This window comes from Ricinus communis, chromosome 4 (assembly GCF_019578655.1).
Source record: "Ricinus communis isolate WT05 ecotype wild-type chromosome 4, ASM1957865v1, whole genome shotgun sequence".
NCBI classification, from domain to species: Eukaryota; Viridiplantae; Streptophyta; class Magnoliopsida; order Malpighiales; family Euphorbiaceae; genus Ricinus; species Ricinus communis.
The window spans coordinates 26452388-26469092 of record NC_063259.1 but is presented as its reverse complement, the minus strand read 5'-3'; the positions used below and the strand labels follow the sequence as shown (position 1 = coordinate 26469092).

Here is a 16705-nt window from a genome sequence, read left to right as displayed (position 1 = left end):
TGACATACCGACTTAGAGCGCCAGCAACGTCCATCATGGTTCGTAACTGTAAGAGAAATCTGTGAACACATTCTTTGGTGGTAGCTACACTTTCATTTAAGTGCCTCTTCCAAAAGGGTCCATGCAAGATCTATACGTAATAGTTACACATTCATATACAATAGAGCAAGAACAATATGCATTGCATTCCATTTTTATTTATACTTCCAAAAAAAAAAAAAATCAAATTACAGTACAGTTGTATCTAATCGAATCAATCTTACGGCTGTATGATATGGCAATTAGCTCTTACAAAAATCGAGCTAATTGCATCCCCATCCCCATTCACTTTATATATCTACCAATTAAAAGTAACAAGCGTATGTATTTACAAAAACAAATCTAGGACAAAATTACCACACATGAACTGGTCGTTCACATGGAGCTGCAGCTACCGATCCGGAAGAGCTTGTTTCCCGGAATTTATGCATGATTCTCATTAGAGAGCGAGCCTTACTGCCAGCTTGAGATGTGCCATCTGTTAGAAGCGAATATAGTGAGCTCATAAGAACAGGATCCTTTGCTAATACCTCAATCACTTGTGCACCTCCATGTTTACTTAGAGATAGCAAGACTGAAACACAGTACTCTTTCCCAGCTCTAGATGGAAACGACTGCAACAATCTAGTAATTAATGATAAAGCTGAAGTTTTCAGGATTGCTAATGCTCCATCAACATTCTCAGCTAGGGCTGCAAGAACTGCCAGTGAATCTGCTATAAGTTCATCCTTATCTGAGGAACATATAGTATCAACCAGCAATGGAACGGTACCAGATGCAAGCACCTTCTGGTGGTTCCCCGGGTTTAGAAGTAGCGCAAAAATTGCTGCCACTGCGTTCTTTTTGCCGCAAGTTGGCCTATGCTTGATCAGTTCCACCAGTGCAGGAACTGTTTCGGGCATTTCTCCAATCAATTTTCGGTGCCTCTTCACTGAAGCAAGGTAAAAAATTGTTGCAGCTGCTGTTTGCTTTGCTTCGAAACTCAATCCACTCTTAAGAACTGCGAGAATTGGTTTCAGTCCACCACTCTCAATTATGACTACCTTCCCACTAGTATGTTTTGAGAGCTTTAATAGAGCTCCAATAGCATTCTCTTGCGAAGACCTATCTGAAGAGGACAAAAGGTTTATGAGAGGTAGGACTGTGCCTGCTTCAATCAAACAAACTCTGTTATATATATTCAACTTGGTAAGCAATCGAATCTCATAAGCGGCCTTGTTTTTCTTTTCGTTCGGCCCGAAAACCAGCCTTCTTGCAAGAAACCTTGAAAGGAGTTTTATGGCTTCTGCAGCTGCAAGACTGCCTGGAACGATAGTTCTGGTTATATCTCGAGTTATACTTCCTGATTTAGATAAAGAAATGCCATTATCAGCACAAAACTTTTGAATTAACTTCCGAAGAGTGGCATTGGGGACTAACTCTGAGCTTTTCAGTTTCTCTCCGGTTTTGGGACAGGTCATATTTCCAGCTTTGAGCCATTTTTCAATCGAAGAACGATCATAAGTCTGTCCAGTTGATACAGTTACTGGATCAGTCATTAGCTCAAGTGAAATTGGGCACCGAAAATCTTCAGGATTCAAGCAACTAAGAGTCTCCATATTGCATTTTATATCACTTTGGTCATTAATTCGATGATCCACTGTTTCGAAAATCACTCCTCTGCAATAGCTCATGAAGCCCAATAAACTACTCAGAAACGGAACCTCTCTCTCATCACAATCTGAGCATTGAAAACTAATCTCATCTTCCAAGAGCTTCATTTCCTTAGCACAGCCACTCCAGCTTCTGATCTCCAAATAATCAAGAACCCGTTTCATAACATTCAATTCAGGCTCAATTCCCTTCTCAAAATAATTCAATACCAAAAGGACTTGTTTTGAAGCCCATTCATCTTCAGGGTCAAGCTCGAACGTCGCTTTGCGTGCTTGCCTAGCTACTAATTCAACTAATTCCTTTACTTCATCAGAAACATCTATAGAATTCAATGGCAAAACATCAAGAGCTGCAGCAATTGCTCGAGTTAGAACATGAAACTGAGTTGCAACAAATTGAGACTTCATTAAAATCCACAGCCTGGCAGCTTCACACGTACAATCTTGCAACAAGAAATGAACTTTTTGAAAGATGTGGTGGATTTCCGAGAAGCAAAGCACAATAGACTCCGACATGAGCAATCGGAGTTCCTTAATCTCCTCGAAGAATATAAGAAGAATTCCGATTTGTCGGATGGCTTGCCGAGCATTCCTTTTCTGAGTAGGAAAGAAGCTAGATTGATGATTGCATATATTTTGGGAAAGAGTGATTAAAGAATCCAAAAGGGTCACCGGTGAAATGCCCTCGGAGGGATGAACTGCCGGAAATGTAAGAATCCGGCGATCATTCTGGTTAAGTCTTTGAATCATTTGAACAAGTTAAGAACAGGGGAGATGTGTTTGAACGTTAATAGTTATAGAACTGGTAAGGATTTCAGTTAGTCTCGTACTAATATAGGAAGCGAGTTAACTATAAAATCTTGCAGCACACGTGGCAGAAGATTACGAGTTTGAGGATGCTGAGTTGACGGCTAGATTTAGCGGTAAAAGAATTTTGGTAACACGTGTACAATGAAACGTGGAAGGATGGGTTTGGCAATAGGTTGCTTCTTGGATCCTGGTCATTGATTTTTTTTTTTTCGGATTTAAGTTATTAAATGTACGGATAGCTCATACTGTAGGGCCTACAAACCGACACTGACACGTGGGCTAACGGAACGACAACATCTTGCTTGGGGAATGGGGCGTCAATGTTTTCAAAGCAAGCTGCGCGGGGCTAAAGATATTAAATAAGCTTTATTTTAAAAGAAGAAATTGTGTTAAAAGAAAAAGAAAACAAACATTTTAAGGCCGTTGAATGAATGGATGAGCAAAGGCTGCTAAATTCAGTTGCTACTGTAAAATAAATGAATAATTATGTGAAGTCTTCCGCTAGAAAATGCATGATATAGATGTGTGGTTGGACGTTTAGAAAGAAACCTTTCAATTTAAAAAACAATAGTTAAATTGAAATTAAGTTATAAATGACATTAAAAAAGATATTAAAGAGTTTTTTTAATATTGAAAAACATTTTGCAAAAGAAAAAAGGGGTTTCAATTCTGAAAAGAATTATTGTGTGCATTGATTTCATGTTCAATGAATATGCACATCTTTTATTTGGTCTGTCATTTGAAAATTAGTTCTTGAATATTGAAACGAAATTCAACCGTAGCATCAAACTAAGAATACAGTGGTCCCTAATGGATATATGCAATTATAAATTGGATTAATTCTCACATTTTGTAAAATACGAATTTATATTTTATGTGATTAAACATAAAAAATATAGCGGTGTTAATTTAACGCAAAAGTAGGTGTAGATATTTTGAGTAAGGATGCATTGACGGCGGCATCCTTCATAGATTTATGTGGCTGGTTGTCTAAAATTGTATGTTTTGATAATATCTGGAAGGAAGTAGAAAGTACACTCACTGTTCATGAATTATTTGCATGAATTATTGAAACCCTCCACAAAGTCAACCTAAACAACGTCTCCATATCCAGAGACTCGGGAAGCTATGGGATTTTCAAGTGTCGGCTCACGACAATAACATCAACAACAACCCAACGCGTGGGAGAAAATTGTTATCAATTATATGGTACTTTTGGTCCAAATTTGAATTTAATTCAATTCATTCGTACTTACATTTATAACTGATTGCAAGTGGGTCAGAGTTTAATCTTAGATCCGTCTACCATATATTATTTTTTAAAAGAAAAATCTATAATGTTTTCGTTTATAATGATTTAAATACTGACTATATAAAATTCTTTTAGATTTTTTCTAAAAGATATAAAAATATTCGTAAAACATATGGCTTAATGATTTAAATTTTTTAATAAAATATTATTTTTTTGAAAAGGTTCCACAAGGGTTTCAAGTAATGTGGCTGGAAGGAGTCATTTCGCCCTGCCTGGTGCATGCCGGGCCTGGCTACTCGTTTTCACACATGAACATGACCAATATGTCACTAATTAATCACTCTAATTTGTGGCCACAGGACAGCCCATATTAGTTGATGATTTCTTATTAATAATATAAAAACAAAAGGCATGATATTGACCGACGGTAGACAATCCTTAAATACGTGGACCAACCAACTGTGGACAAATAATACGCGTTTGCTTATCTCTTCTTCTGCAATAATTAAGGGGTTGTTTAATTTTATTATAATTATGATGATTATGATTTTGTGATTGTAAATGCGGACGTTGTGCGTTTACGTTCATGGATTTAGTACGTGTCTTCTCTCAAAATGAATTAATTCATTTTCATCTTATTATAGCGACGGATAAGCAATGTGCTTGCGATATAAAGATATTCTTATAGTAAAAAACTCAGATTATTATAAATTATCAAATTTCTATATATATATATGACTAGGAAATTAAGCTGTCAATTTCTAATCCCAACGGTGCCTGTGGATTTCAGACACTTGTTGCAGTCATGGAATAATGCACAGACAAAATATTAGTATTTAGGTTTTTTAGTTAAATATCTTAACTAGGCCTCTGACTGCTGGATTTTGTGAAATTTAAATAATGTTGACAACACTTTTAAAATTTATGTGAAGCTGCTTGCTGGGTTTCAAGTTTCTTATACCATAAAAGCCCCTCATCGGGCAAGCTGATGTATTAAGATTGTGAAAGGCCCTTGCTTTCTTGTTCACTCCTCAACGCTCTGAGGATGTGGTTTTGGTTATTTTTGAAAGCTGTCCTGTTTCTGCTTTTCCTTTTTAAACTTGTTGAACTTGTGATCCTGCTTAATGCCTATTGGGAGTTGATGGGGCTGGGATTTATTTATTTATTTTATAACTGATCCTATTTTGCCATATAGTTTCAGGACCAATCTTTCTTGAACTTGCAATATCCACAGATCTTGCAATTGCATCTATCAACTTCTGATCAGGATAAACCAGAAATATCTAACAACTGCTAATGAAAAAAGTTTTCTCCATGTTTGATAGTCAATGGAATTGGACTCTGGACCTCTTCACTCTAGTGCCTTGTGCTGTAAGGTTGTGCTGCCAGGCACAAGAATTTACCAAGTAACAACTGCTTAGTATCTTCCCAATTTTAAGGGCATAACATTTTCTATCAGTTTGCATTGACCATGATAATAAGATAGCTAAACCTTTCCAATCAAGAAAGACTTCACTAACAGATACCAGATAGAAACACCACGCATCACTAATTTTTTTTACAATGCAAATTGCAAGCCTTGAGAAGTCCAGAGATATAAACAAGTATGTTTTGACCTGCAAATTCCTTCTCTCTTTCTTGAAACTGAACATTGAAGCTGTACTTGCTAGAAAACAGAAAGGTAGATGAGACTGGACCATGATTTAAAAAGAACTTAGTAGCTTACAGCCATGCCGGATTCTTTAATGGAGTAACAACTGCTTTAACTTGCAAGTAGTTGTTAAGGCTGTAGATACCCTTCTCCCTGCCTATACCACTCATCTTATAACCACCAAAAGGTATCGCTGCATCAAACACATCAAAGCAGTTAACCCACACTGTTCCTGCTCGCAGTGCTCTTGACAATGTGTTGGCAGTGTCAATGTTATTGGTGAAAACTCCTGCAGCTAAACCATAACGTGTAGTATTTGCCCTTCTTATTACTTCATCAAGGTCCCTGGTAGAGAGATAGGGGAGACAATTCTCAGAATTGGATAATGTCGCTTGCACCATCAATTTGAAAATTAAGCACTAGCGAGTTAGAATTGAATTTGTTTTGTGCCTTTAAGCAAGTTGGTAAGGTTTATGACTTACTTGAACTTCAAGATTGATTGCACTGGGCCAAAGATCTCATCCTGTGCTATCAGCATGTCATCCTGTTGGAAAAAATCTTAGTGTAATCTTATACATATCAATTGGAGTAATATTAGAAATCGAGTAGATTAGGACCTGAACATTTGAGAAAACAGTGGGTTGGATAAAGTAGCCCCTGGGGCCAAACCTGTCGCCTCCACATTCAAGGGTAGCATTGCTTTCAATACCGGATTTTATATACCTAAGAACTTTCTGAAATTGCTCCGAGTCAATCTGGAAGTTTTCAAAGTCCAGAAAACCACATTAGGCAATTATCAACATATATATATAACCATCATTCAGATTAATATATGTGCTAGATTTATAAGCTACAGATGCCAACTACCTGAGGACCTTGTTCAACACCCTTTCTGAAAGGATCACCAACTACACGTCTCATGGCACGGGCCTTCGCTTTCTCTAGAAACTCATCATACACACGCTCGTGTACATATGTCCGAGACCCAGCGCAGCAGCATTGACCCTGTATACAATAAGCACACGCATCGAAGTAATGCTTTCATAATGAATTCAGATTCTGTTTGTGGGTAAATTTTGCAAGCAGACCTGATTAAAGAACAAAGCAAAGTGTGCAAGCTCCACAGCCTTATCGACGTCAGCATCCTCGCAAACTACGAAAGGCGATTTTCCACCAAGCTCTAATGTAACTGGCTTAAGGTTACTTTTTGCAGACAGTTCTAGCACAATTTTACCAGTTTCAGTTGATCCTGTAAAAGCAAGCTATACAGGAGGAAGTATAAACCGTATTTATCAGTGGTATTCCACAAGTATTCCTAAAGATGTTCTCGGTAGAGAAATCTTTCTAGCCCTACAATATACAACTCCAGAAACGTTTTAACAGGACATAAGATTTGTAAATACCTTGTCTACATCCATGTGGCTGGCAAGGGCTGCCCCAGCAGTCGGACCATAGCCTGAAACTACATTCAAAACACCTGGAGGAAGACCAGCCTGTCACAAATAATGCAAATTAGATTTCAAGGAAAAGGAAGAAATGTGCAATGTTCATCATCCAAAATATAGCACCAAGCTGTAAATGAGCCTTTTTCTTCCTTTTCTTCTTTTGGTTCTCCCAATCATGGATGGCATTGATTAGAGAGGAACCTTTCAAGTAGAGCATAAAAATCCTCACCATTTTTCAATGTATAATCATTGAGATACTATCATGGTCTACATATCACACTTGGTCCGAAAATCAATGATGCATGTAATCTTCCAAATCCTACCTCATGAAATAGCTTTGCTGCATAAAGAGCAGTAAGAGGAGTCTGTTCTGCTGTCTTAAGAACAATAGTATTACCGCAAGCTAATGCAGGACCAACTTTCCAAGCAAACAAGATAAGAGGAAAGTTCCATGGAATTATCTGCCCTGCAACTCCAATAGGTTCGTGCAATATTTGAACATGGTGATTACCATCTGCTGGAACTGTTAGCCCGTGAATCTTGTCAGCCCATCCTGAATAAATCCAAAAGAAAATCATTCTTTACACAATAGCAAATCCAGTTGTTACTGCAAGCATTCTATGAATTTTACCAGCATAATAGTGAAATAGACGGGACAGCAGTGGTAATTCAGATTTAGCAGACTGTTCATAAGGCTTCCCATTATTCCATGTCTCTAAAGCCGCAAGCTCATCATTGTTTTTTTCAACCAATTCAGCAAAACGCAAGATTATCCGTGACCTTTCCTGAAACAAAAACCCAGAAGCAATTAAGTAATTTGACAGACAAGAAGTCACTTGTATTGCAAAGCACTAGAGGAACAAAGCAGAACTCCTTACATAAGCAGTCATCTTTGGCCATGGTCCTTCATCAAATGCTTTTCTAGCAGCAGCTACTGCTCGGTTTATATCTTCAGCATCACCTTCAGCTACTTGAGCAATTACTTGTCCTGTACGAGGATCATACGCTGGAAATGTTTTCCCTGCAGCCAGTTGATGCAGCATTAATTAACTACTGCCAATATAAAGGAGGATTCATAATGGTGTTTTAGTGAACCAAGGACTACCAGATGCTGCATCAACGAATTGACCATTGATAAAATGCTGAGTATAGCTTATTTGAACAGGTGGGGTGATTGGTTCCTCAGCTACTGCAGCAGTACTAAACCTGTAGATGCTTCTTCCCCTGTTAGGATTTTTTCCTGAGGTTCAAAGAAGCGAGAATGAGAAAACCAATAAATCTTTTCAGTGAATAAATATAGGAAACAGAAAAACAAAAAGAAAAAGGAAGGAAATAGAATCAAGATTGCATTAAAATAAAAATTCCTGCTTCTTTCTCTTTTAGTTTGTTCTGTTCACCAGGTGAAGAGATAATAAGGTAAATGATCTTGAAAGGACATGAAATTCAAGACATAGGATAAAACACGAATAAGGCAACTGTTCATGTTAGGAATATTTTTTTTTTTTAGCAGTTCCAAAGTTCGTGGAAGTAGAAGTTAGAGAATTTCAATACTCTCCAAGAAGATAAAAGAGAAATACACATCCTAATTACCCAACATCAATTATCCGAATTCTTTTTTTCTCGTTTTTCACTTTTTCATCATCTTTCTTGTCCAACAACTAAAAGGGTATCATCACCGAGCACACCTTAAATAAAGAGCATTAAAAGGAAGAACAAGAAACACTGGACTAACTTTCTGTTAGCACTGAAACTAAACGAGAAAACAGTGAAGTGAAACCAAGTTTAAAAAAAAAAAAAACAATAATAATTGAACAAATAAAACACATGTATCATCATTATCAAGAAACACAACTCTTAATTTAATAACAGAGAAAAATAAAATAAACAAGAAAATAGTGGTCACCTAGAGAAAGGAGCAGAGAAGCAGAAAGAGAGCGGGAGATTAAAGAAGATATCCTTGGAGCTGCCATGGCCTCCTCTGTTGCTGTCTCAAAAAACTTCTATACTTGAAAATCCTGACACAGGAAAAATGATAATTTTTTACAGTGAACGGAAGTGGACAAGAAAAGGGATAAACACTTGCCTCTGCTTTTGTTTCTCTGTCTCTTTCGTCTTTATATAAAATTCTAAATTCTGACATCTGGTGAGCGGAGTGCAAGTGCCATCGTTTCCACGGTTTAAGGATTAATAGAAAAAAAAACGTCAACAATCAAATGAAAATTACTGCATAAGTACCTTCTTTTTTTCTTTAGGATCCAACCAAAAGAAGAAAACTATGAAAAGCGTAGACCAAATTACAATTTTCTTCTGAGTTTTGATTTTAATTACATTTTACCCGAAGACAGAAAAAAAATAATCTTTAGTTTTTAAGAATTTATACATTCTAATCTACTTTATCCTCCATTTTAAAATAAATTTATATTTTAATCTTTTATATTTAAGAAAATATAATTTAACCCCTATTATTTAATAACTAGAAGGTTAATGATAAAAATGTTATTCAAATTGAAAATAAAAAGTAAAGCTGGTCTTATTCAATTTTTAAAGAAAGAAAAAAAGGTGTAACTAAAATAAAAAATCATGAAAAAAATAATAATAGCTCAAAAACTTATTAGAATATTTTTCATGACTATTTAATTTCTTTTAAGTGCTAAATCTAATATTTATATTATATAATAGAAAATTCAGTATAACTTCTTAGTTAGATAACAATAAATTAAGACTCTTCTTATACTAGACAAAAATTAAATTGAGATAATTTATGATATTACTTGATTATTGATATATATTCAACTACCTGCAATTTCTTTTTGTAATTTATGTGTATTTCCGAGAGACACTCATATTATTGTAACAATTGTAATATATAATTTAAAAACTTTATATTAAAACACCAAGCCAATAATTTTCAAGAAAAAGAAAGTCAAATTTGTTATTATTTGTTTTAAGATCTAATTACTAATTAAATCTTGAACTTTATACTTTTTAACAATTTTGTCCGATTATTTCAAAATTTTAAAATATATATCTATATTTTTAACTTATTTTTAAAAATAATTTTTAAATTTTTATAACGAGGAAAATGATGTGACAACTCAATTCTACTTATTAACATAAAAATTAGTGAGTTAATTAAAATTTTATTATATTTAGATGTAAAATATAAAGAATGCATATATATGAGATTTTTAATAATTACATTATTAAGTTTAGGATAAATTATTTTTACTGATTCATAATTATTATTTTTTAATAAGTATAATAGATTTTTACATTATGTTTTTACTGTAAAAATTTTAAAATTACCATCAAAATATATTTTTAAAAATAAATTAAAAAAAATAAATATTTATTTTAAAATTTTAAAATAATTAGATAAAATTATTAAAAAATATAAAATTGAGAATTTAATTTATAAGTAACTCTTGTTTTAATATATGAATAACACATTAAATTCATTTTAATAAAATAATATCCGAGTAATGATGCTCAAATTTTGACCAACACGATACAAAATAGTAAAATGGGCAGGTAATTGTGCAAATTAATAATACATTAGTGGAGTACTAATTAGTAATTTCAAAATTTTAAATGAGTAATATTTAATTCGCGTGTTCAGATGAATAAATTAAGTTATTGTTTTAACTATATAGAGGAGTGCTATTTATCAATTTTTTCTGTGAACTGCATTTTACGGCCAAACTTTATATTATTATTTATGTAGATTTAGGAATTTTGTTTATTGTAGAACCAGTTTTATATATAAGAACTATTTTGATATTAATCCAATTATACAACAAAAGATTTATAAAAAAAAAAAAAAAAGGTTATATAACAAAGAGAAAATGGCAAATGGTAGTATATTTCCTACTAGAAATTCTTTCTTTACTCATTAGTATGTGCAGAATATGTACTCTGTTTTAGGAATAGATTGGTGTTGTTTTATACAATTCAACTATAGATCATCATGTTCTTCAGAGAAATCAGGCTCTTCTGGTTTAAAGAACTTGGGCATTTTTAAGGTGGAAACATCATGATGCTTCGGGGTAAGCATCCCTCTTCTTGTATTTGCTGCAAATTTGGAGGCAAGTATTGTAACGCCAAGGTGTTGTGCGCTGTTAGCATTCTCCACCGATCCATCTCCACTGTATTCACCTTGATCATTCAGGACCTGATCAGCAAATAGGCTCTCTTGCCTTGCCAATTCCATTTGCAGTTTCCTCCTTGTATGCCGCCTCCAGGCTGTTTGTATATAGCAAGCTCCCCAAGTTCTCCATTGATGGGAATAATACCTGAAAGCATGTTGCAGCTTCTTGCTGTGTAAACGCTTGAACTGTTTAGCAACAAACTTAAGGTCTTCAGCTCTGAGAGCAAAGGCCTCTACTTCAGTCAGTGCCTTCACTGTTCTAGTTGATGAAGGAAGGTTTAAGCGAGAGGTCGGCATCAATGCCCATGTCAATAATTCTTCGCCGCAGAAATCACCTGCTCTCAGCGTAATAGAGTTGAAAAAACCTGACCTTCCACCATTTGTTGTAGAGCTCTCTAGATTTCCTCTGATGATGAAAAGCATCTCATTCACTGGATCTCCTTCCCTCACAATGTATGTGTCTCTAGTGTTCAATGATGAAACCAGACGTTCGCATATTGCATCAAGTAATTGATCATCCATTTGTGCAAAGAAAGGGACCTGAAGGAACATTATATCAATATTAATTAGTCATTCTGATGATGCTAATTGACCCACAATATTACTCACCCGTCTAACAAGAGCTAAACAAAGATGCCTTTGAATTCGTCGTCGCAGGTCTAAAGGTAAAGCTTTCAGGATAGATTCTTCATCCACACCTCTTGTTGCCAGCCATTTGTACTGAACGAAACGACGAACACGTTCTTGCAGTTCTGGAGGTAATTGACGATGCCTCATCCACTCCTCTGTATCTTTTCGTCGAATCCTCCATTCTTCTAATCTAGCCGTCGTGGATTGCATATATGTCTTCAGGAAAACAAATTTTGTTATTTGAACAACTCTATAGGAAAATGTACGTAAGCCAATAATTTTTGAAGTAAAAAGCAAATGATACCTGCATGTTGCCAATGAGATGTGCAAACAGAATTAGACCCATGATGCAAATACCAATGCTAAATAGTAATTCACCTTCAAAAGTACTTGTCATCAAGTTTTGTCCATAGGAACTGCATGCATGTCCCATAAAATAAAAATAAAAATGTATATATGCATATTGCTGCAAGTTGTTGCCCTTAATTTTAAGGTTAAGGAATGAAGAGGAAAATAAGCAAAATAAGTATACCTTAAGTTTCGTAAACCCCACCAAAGACAGTAGAAATATTTGTTAATAAAATGTGATTCAGCAACATGATTAGTAAAGGCATCGGCGAACATTCCAAACTGAAAATTTTCATCATTTTTGGCATCACAATTAATAAGCAGACGAGTGTTTCTAAACCAAGCATCGCGTGCAGGGTTATCCTTGGTAGTACAATCCAGAAACACATGGCTACAAGATGGAGAATGTGTATGGTTTCTTTCACGATTACATTGTCTTCCCCAGCACTCGTACTGTCTCTGAATGGACGCAAGATACCATGATGCTCCCAAAATCTGCACTGACAGTTGACAGTTAATCCTGGTTAAAACAAATATAAGTAAGAAAAGAATTACAAGATGTTAATTATGCGTTCTTGGCTGTGAAAACGTGGAGAGTTGAGAGCTTACATGGCTAGCAAGTACGTAGAGAAGGAGATTATATGCTGCCCCTGACCAAGCGGTCCTGGAAACCACTCCAGTGGATTTAACTATCCGGCGATTCAGAGGAAGCATAACGAAAAATCGAGGAATGTATTGGATGAGTACTATTAGAGACACTGTATGATTTGCATGGTTAGCTGTTGGAGCTTTCACTGCTGGAATTACAAACCAAATTATAGTCTGCCATAGCAAATTGAACGACTTCTTAGATGCCATGCTGGTAATATACTTGCTTAGTATAAAAATTGAAATACAATTAACTTACAACTTGAATTACTACTAAGCTTTCTAATTGAGAGATCATTTCCAATTTAGTCCAATTTTGAGTTTGCTATTAAAAAGAGTTCAAACTAGGATTGAGATGAAGAATAGAGACTACGGCCATTTTGGAATAAGATTTTTGAGAATCTGTGGAATTTTTAATGAAGCTGGCTGTAACAATTGAAACTAATTAATCATATAATTAGAGTTCCTAATTAATCATATAAATGCATATTTCATACTTGTTTAAAATTCCTCTACTCAAACTTCTGTTGTATGAATATAGATTATAATTAATTCCTTATACTGCAATTTAATCTCATCCTCGAAGCTAAACCCAAATGCAACACTAAAACAAAGAAAACATTAGGAAAAAAGAAATTCTGAAACGTTGTAAAGAAAATACATTTAGTAACAAAATTGAACGAGAAAAAAAAAGGGGCTAACCTGAGGGAGAGGGAGAGCAGCGAAAAGATCAACAGCAAACTGAGATTTCAAGTATCGAACAGCAATAGCTTTAGGGTCCATGACAAGCTCGCCTCTACCGAAAACACGAGAACTAGGTGCAACAAAAGCAGTCCTGAACTTAATAACGACGTGCATGAAAAAGAACAAGTCAGTGACGGTTCGAGCGAAGGTGACCCAGATGCCAAGGGTAATGTCAATGTCCATGCAAGCATCACCTCCTATTATTGGAAGATAAAAATAGAGAGGGTCAAGAAACAAGGCGATCATACAAGTGACGAGAAAAATGTGGTTCCATTTGTTGACAAAGTCGCTTCCTGGGTCTAGGATTTGATTCCACCATGACACTTTTTTTCTAAGTGAAAATCTTGTCGGAAAATGGCGAAACCTTGCAGAGGTGTAAGAATGGAGGTTGTACATTTTCTTTTAAGAAAAAGGAGAAAAAGAAAGATATAGACAGGAAAAGAGAGATCATGGAGAAGGAAGGAAGGAGCTATTGGTTTTGATAAATTTGCGGAGAAGTTCCAAAAATGGCTTTAGTAACATTTTAGCACTAAATATTTTGCTAAAATTACAAGCCTTTTATATAGGTATATTCTTCAGTTAATTTTTGCGTAGAAAGATCTTGTTCTTTATGGAATATATATGGGTTCAAACAAGTAAAATAGAATCCTTCTTAAATTATTTTTATTTATAACAATTGATCTGATTATCAATGAAATATATATTTTTTGGATATATATAATGTAAACAACAAAAAGATCCTTCTCCATAGCAGGATTTATTGTCAGAATCCTTACTAATTAAGAATTCTGAACATCAACTATTAAGATATCACACATCTATGTATATTATTAGGATCTTAAATTTGCCAATATGCTTTGGCTTTGGGACATGGCATGCATAAAAAGAAAACTGCTATAAAATTCTATTTCTTTATGTAATTTTTATTATTAATTAAATCCTTTCCAATTGGCTAATTGTTTCTCAGAAGAAGATAATTAATGGTGAAATAGATATAATATAAGGGTGGAATGAGGAGGCATGTACAAAGGAAAAAGCTTGCTTATTTAGCATTTCATTTAAAGCCATTATACGTAAAATCTTTTTGCTTTATGCACCAAAAAAACTAGAAATCTAGGCAAATTTGGGCTAAGACTAGATGGCAAAAATCAATTGAGATGCTGCAGTGAATGACAAGATGGGTTGCTACGGGCCGGAGTGGGTTTTATTTTATATCTTCTGTTTTTTCTTAGTTTGCATGATTTAGGAGATTTTCATCTCAGAGAGCTACACTAATTACAGAAAAGTTGCTTTCATGCGTTCATATACTACTGTTTTCTTTTACATAATAATATATTTTTATTTTAGTCATAAATTTACTTCTTTAATGAAAATTACATAAAGAGCTGCGATATAAATCTACCCACAGCCAACAACTAAGTGGCTCAATATCATGTATATGACTCTTGTTCTGCATAAAAATGAAGGAATAATAAGGTGTTTGTTTGGATATGGAATTTGGTTAAGAAGTTAAACTAATTTAATTAATCATAAACACTATACTTATGATAATGCGATTTCTTCAGTTTTATATCTTATATAAAACTAGACTTAGTGAATGCGTAACATCTTATTTCTTACATCATGTAAAAATTTAAAAAATTTGTTATTCACCGTCTAATTTCTTTAAGTGTATTTATATTACATATGAATCGAGTCTATTTCGTATCAAGAAATCATAAATTATTATTATATGTGAGATTTATTGGGCTTTTGGAGTAGTAATTCTGAATTCATGGGTCTAATTTTTAAAAGAAGAAAAATTATATGTTGCTCGCTCAAATAGTCTAGAAACCGTGGGTTGTCTTACACCATCTAAATTTAATGATAGCCTAAAGGGTCATCAATGTGAAAATTTGGTGAGGAAACAAGACAATAACCCGACAAGATAATTGAGCAAATTAATCGTCCGTAGAACTACAGAAGTATCTTAATATGTTTTCATTTTGAAGCAGCAACAACTAATGATTGAATTTGGCCACTTGCAAGAATGAGCAAAGAAAATAAATCATCTTTTTCTTTATCTGATTGGGTAATGAACATTGTCAAAAAACTTGGCCTCCCCTTTAGATGATAAGAATACAAAGAATCATGAACTCAAAATTTGGTGTACCTGTAACCCAAGAAAAGAAAGAAAGAGGAGGGAGAGAATTTGGTATACCATAATAGAGGTGCGAAAACTGGGATCCACAAATAAGTGACCAATGGAAGCACCATCTTATCATGTCTTCAGTATGTCACCCTAATGTCAGACTGATGATGCCCTACCTATACAAGAAATTGTTTAGAAATGGTGGGTTTATTCTGTCAGTACAGTACATAATGGAGTAGTACAGTTGGTGTTAGACAATAGCAGTTCAAATCAGTAATTATGGATATTTAGTTGTACTGATACAGGAATCATGCTGCATTGCCACACAACACAGTTAGATGTGTGAATAATGGTTGCAGCCGCAGTGTTGTCCAATCTAGTGGGATGCTGGTGATAGTATAAGTGGTGTGCATAAGATTACTGAATATATATGAGATTAATGATATATTAACGAAACAAAAAAAGAAAATATATAAATTACATAGCAGTCGTTTCAGTAATACTATGGTCATTACTAAAATTATTTACTTGTAAATTAGAGTATCATGTTAAATAAAATAATAATTAGACAATATTTATGCAGAGAAAGAAATGCACATATAATTGCATGATTCAGAATTTAAATGCTAAAAAGTATATATGATAAATTATAAATAAAGTCCCTTTTACATTACTATTATTATTGTAAATGATCATATAAAGAATGAAAACTTTAGAAATAAGCCAAAAGACATTAAAAAAAATAATAAATTAAATTAAATTAAATTAATTTTTTTAATAAAGAAAAGAAGTGAATTCAGCAGATTGATCTATGAAGCTGCATGGCGATGTACAAGTGTGAAAATGAAGCTGGTGATGCTTTCCGTGGGGTTGAAGTGTTGATCTTCTTTTTATTGTTCTAAATCCAATCCAATTATTAAGATTGTGAGTATTTTGACCACCAAAAGCTTTAATGACACCATAATTACATCCTTGGAAAATAAACAAGAAACAAATCACGTGTTAGTGTATGGTGGGTTGATCTAGCTTATTACCTCTTAATTATATCATTAATTAAACTTTAACTCACCCAACATCCAAATGCAAGCAAAATCACATCCATCCTGTCCTATTATTACAACTGTAATTATAGATACAACCCAAGATTTAGAATCTAGTTCGATTTTCTGTAGCTATATGCAGTGTTTATGTCAGAAAACTTGTTCACC

At 34.3% G+C, this 16705-nt stretch overlaps 3 protein-coding genes across 4 annotated transcripts; all 3 read right to left on the bottom strand.

The window, feature by feature from the left end:
* Positions 1-156: 156 nt before the first annotated feature.
* LOC8289030 (U-box domain-containing protein 19) lies at positions 157-2505 on the bottom strand. Its single transcript, XM_002511377.4, has one exon. The coding sequence runs from the start codon at positions 2439-2441 to the stop codon at positions 393-395; it is 2049 nt and encodes a 682-aa protein (XP_002511423.1). The 5' UTR covers positions 2442-2505; the 3' UTR covers positions 157-392.
* A 2741-nt stretch (positions 2506-5246) lies between these two features.
* Positions 5247-8981, bottom strand: LOC8289031 (aldehyde dehydrogenase family 2 member B4, mitochondrial). The gene is made up of 11 exons (XM_048373046.1): positions 8753-8981; positions 7955-8089; positions 7728-7870; positions 7481-7634; positions 7173-7402; positions 6808-6897; positions 6493-6666; positions 6272-6409; positions 6022-6159; positions 5887-5948; positions 5247-5749 (listed from the first exon to the last, which is right to left on the bottom strand). The coding sequence occupies exons 1-11, from the start codon at positions 8817-8819 to the stop codon at positions 5476-5478; spliced, it is 1605 nt and encodes a 534-aa protein (XP_048229003.1). The 5' UTR covers positions 8820-8981; the 3' UTR covers positions 5247-5475.
* Positions 8982-10582: 1601 nt separating this feature from the next.
* Positions 10583-13806, bottom strand: LOC8289032 (probable cyclic nucleotide-gated ion channel 16). 2 transcript variants are annotated; one of them, XM_002511379.3, is made up of 6 exons: positions 13325-13806; positions 12584-12796; positions 12159-12469; positions 11931-12042; positions 11606-11842; positions 10583-11536 (listed from the first exon to the last, which is right to left on the bottom strand). In XM_002511379.3, the coding sequence occupies exons 1-6, from the start codon at positions 13760-13762 to the stop codon at positions 10805-10807; spliced, it is 2043 nt and encodes a 680-aa protein (XP_002511425.1). In that variant the 5' UTR covers positions 13763-13806; the 3' UTR covers positions 10583-10804. The 2 variants fall into 2 exon arrangements, with proteins under 2 accessions (XP_002511425.1, XP_048229124.1); XM_048373167.1 differs by having other exon boundaries at positions 12584-12771; positions 13325-13450.
* Between the last annotated feature and the right edge of the window lie 2899 nt (positions 13807-16705).

Excerpts from the sequence above, each read along its gene's own strand:
- LOC8289030 (XM_002511377.4), bottom strand. The coding sequence starts at position 2,441 with ATGATTCAAAGACTTAACCAGAATGATCGCCGGATTCTTACATTTCCG.
- LOC8289031 (XM_048373046.1), bottom strand. The coding sequence starts at position 8,819 with ATGGCAGCTCCAAGGATATCTTCTTTAATCTCCCGCTCTCTTTCTGCT. Across the intron at positions 7,635-7,727 it reads GGCCAAAGATGACTGCTTAT|GAAAGGTCACGGATAATCTT; the intron begins GTAAGGAGTTCT and ends TTTTTGTTTCAG. Across the intron at positions 6,410-6,492 it reads TTGCTTTGTTCTTTAATCAG|GGTCAATGCTGCTGCGCTGG; the intron begins GTCTGCTTGCAA and ends TATTGTATACAG.
- LOC8289032 (XM_002511379.3), bottom strand. The coding sequence starts at position 13,762 with ATGTACAACCTCCATTCTTACACCTCTGCAAGGTTTCGCCATTTTCCG. Across the intron at positions 11,843-11,930 it reads ATCTCATTGGCAACATGCAG|ACATATATGCAATCCACGAC; the intron begins GTATCATTTGCT and ends GTTTTCCTGAAG. Across the intron at positions 11,537-11,605 it reads GTTTAGCTCTTGTTAGACGG|GTCCCTTTCTTTGCACAAAT; the intron begins GTGAGTAATATT and ends ATGTTCCTTCAG.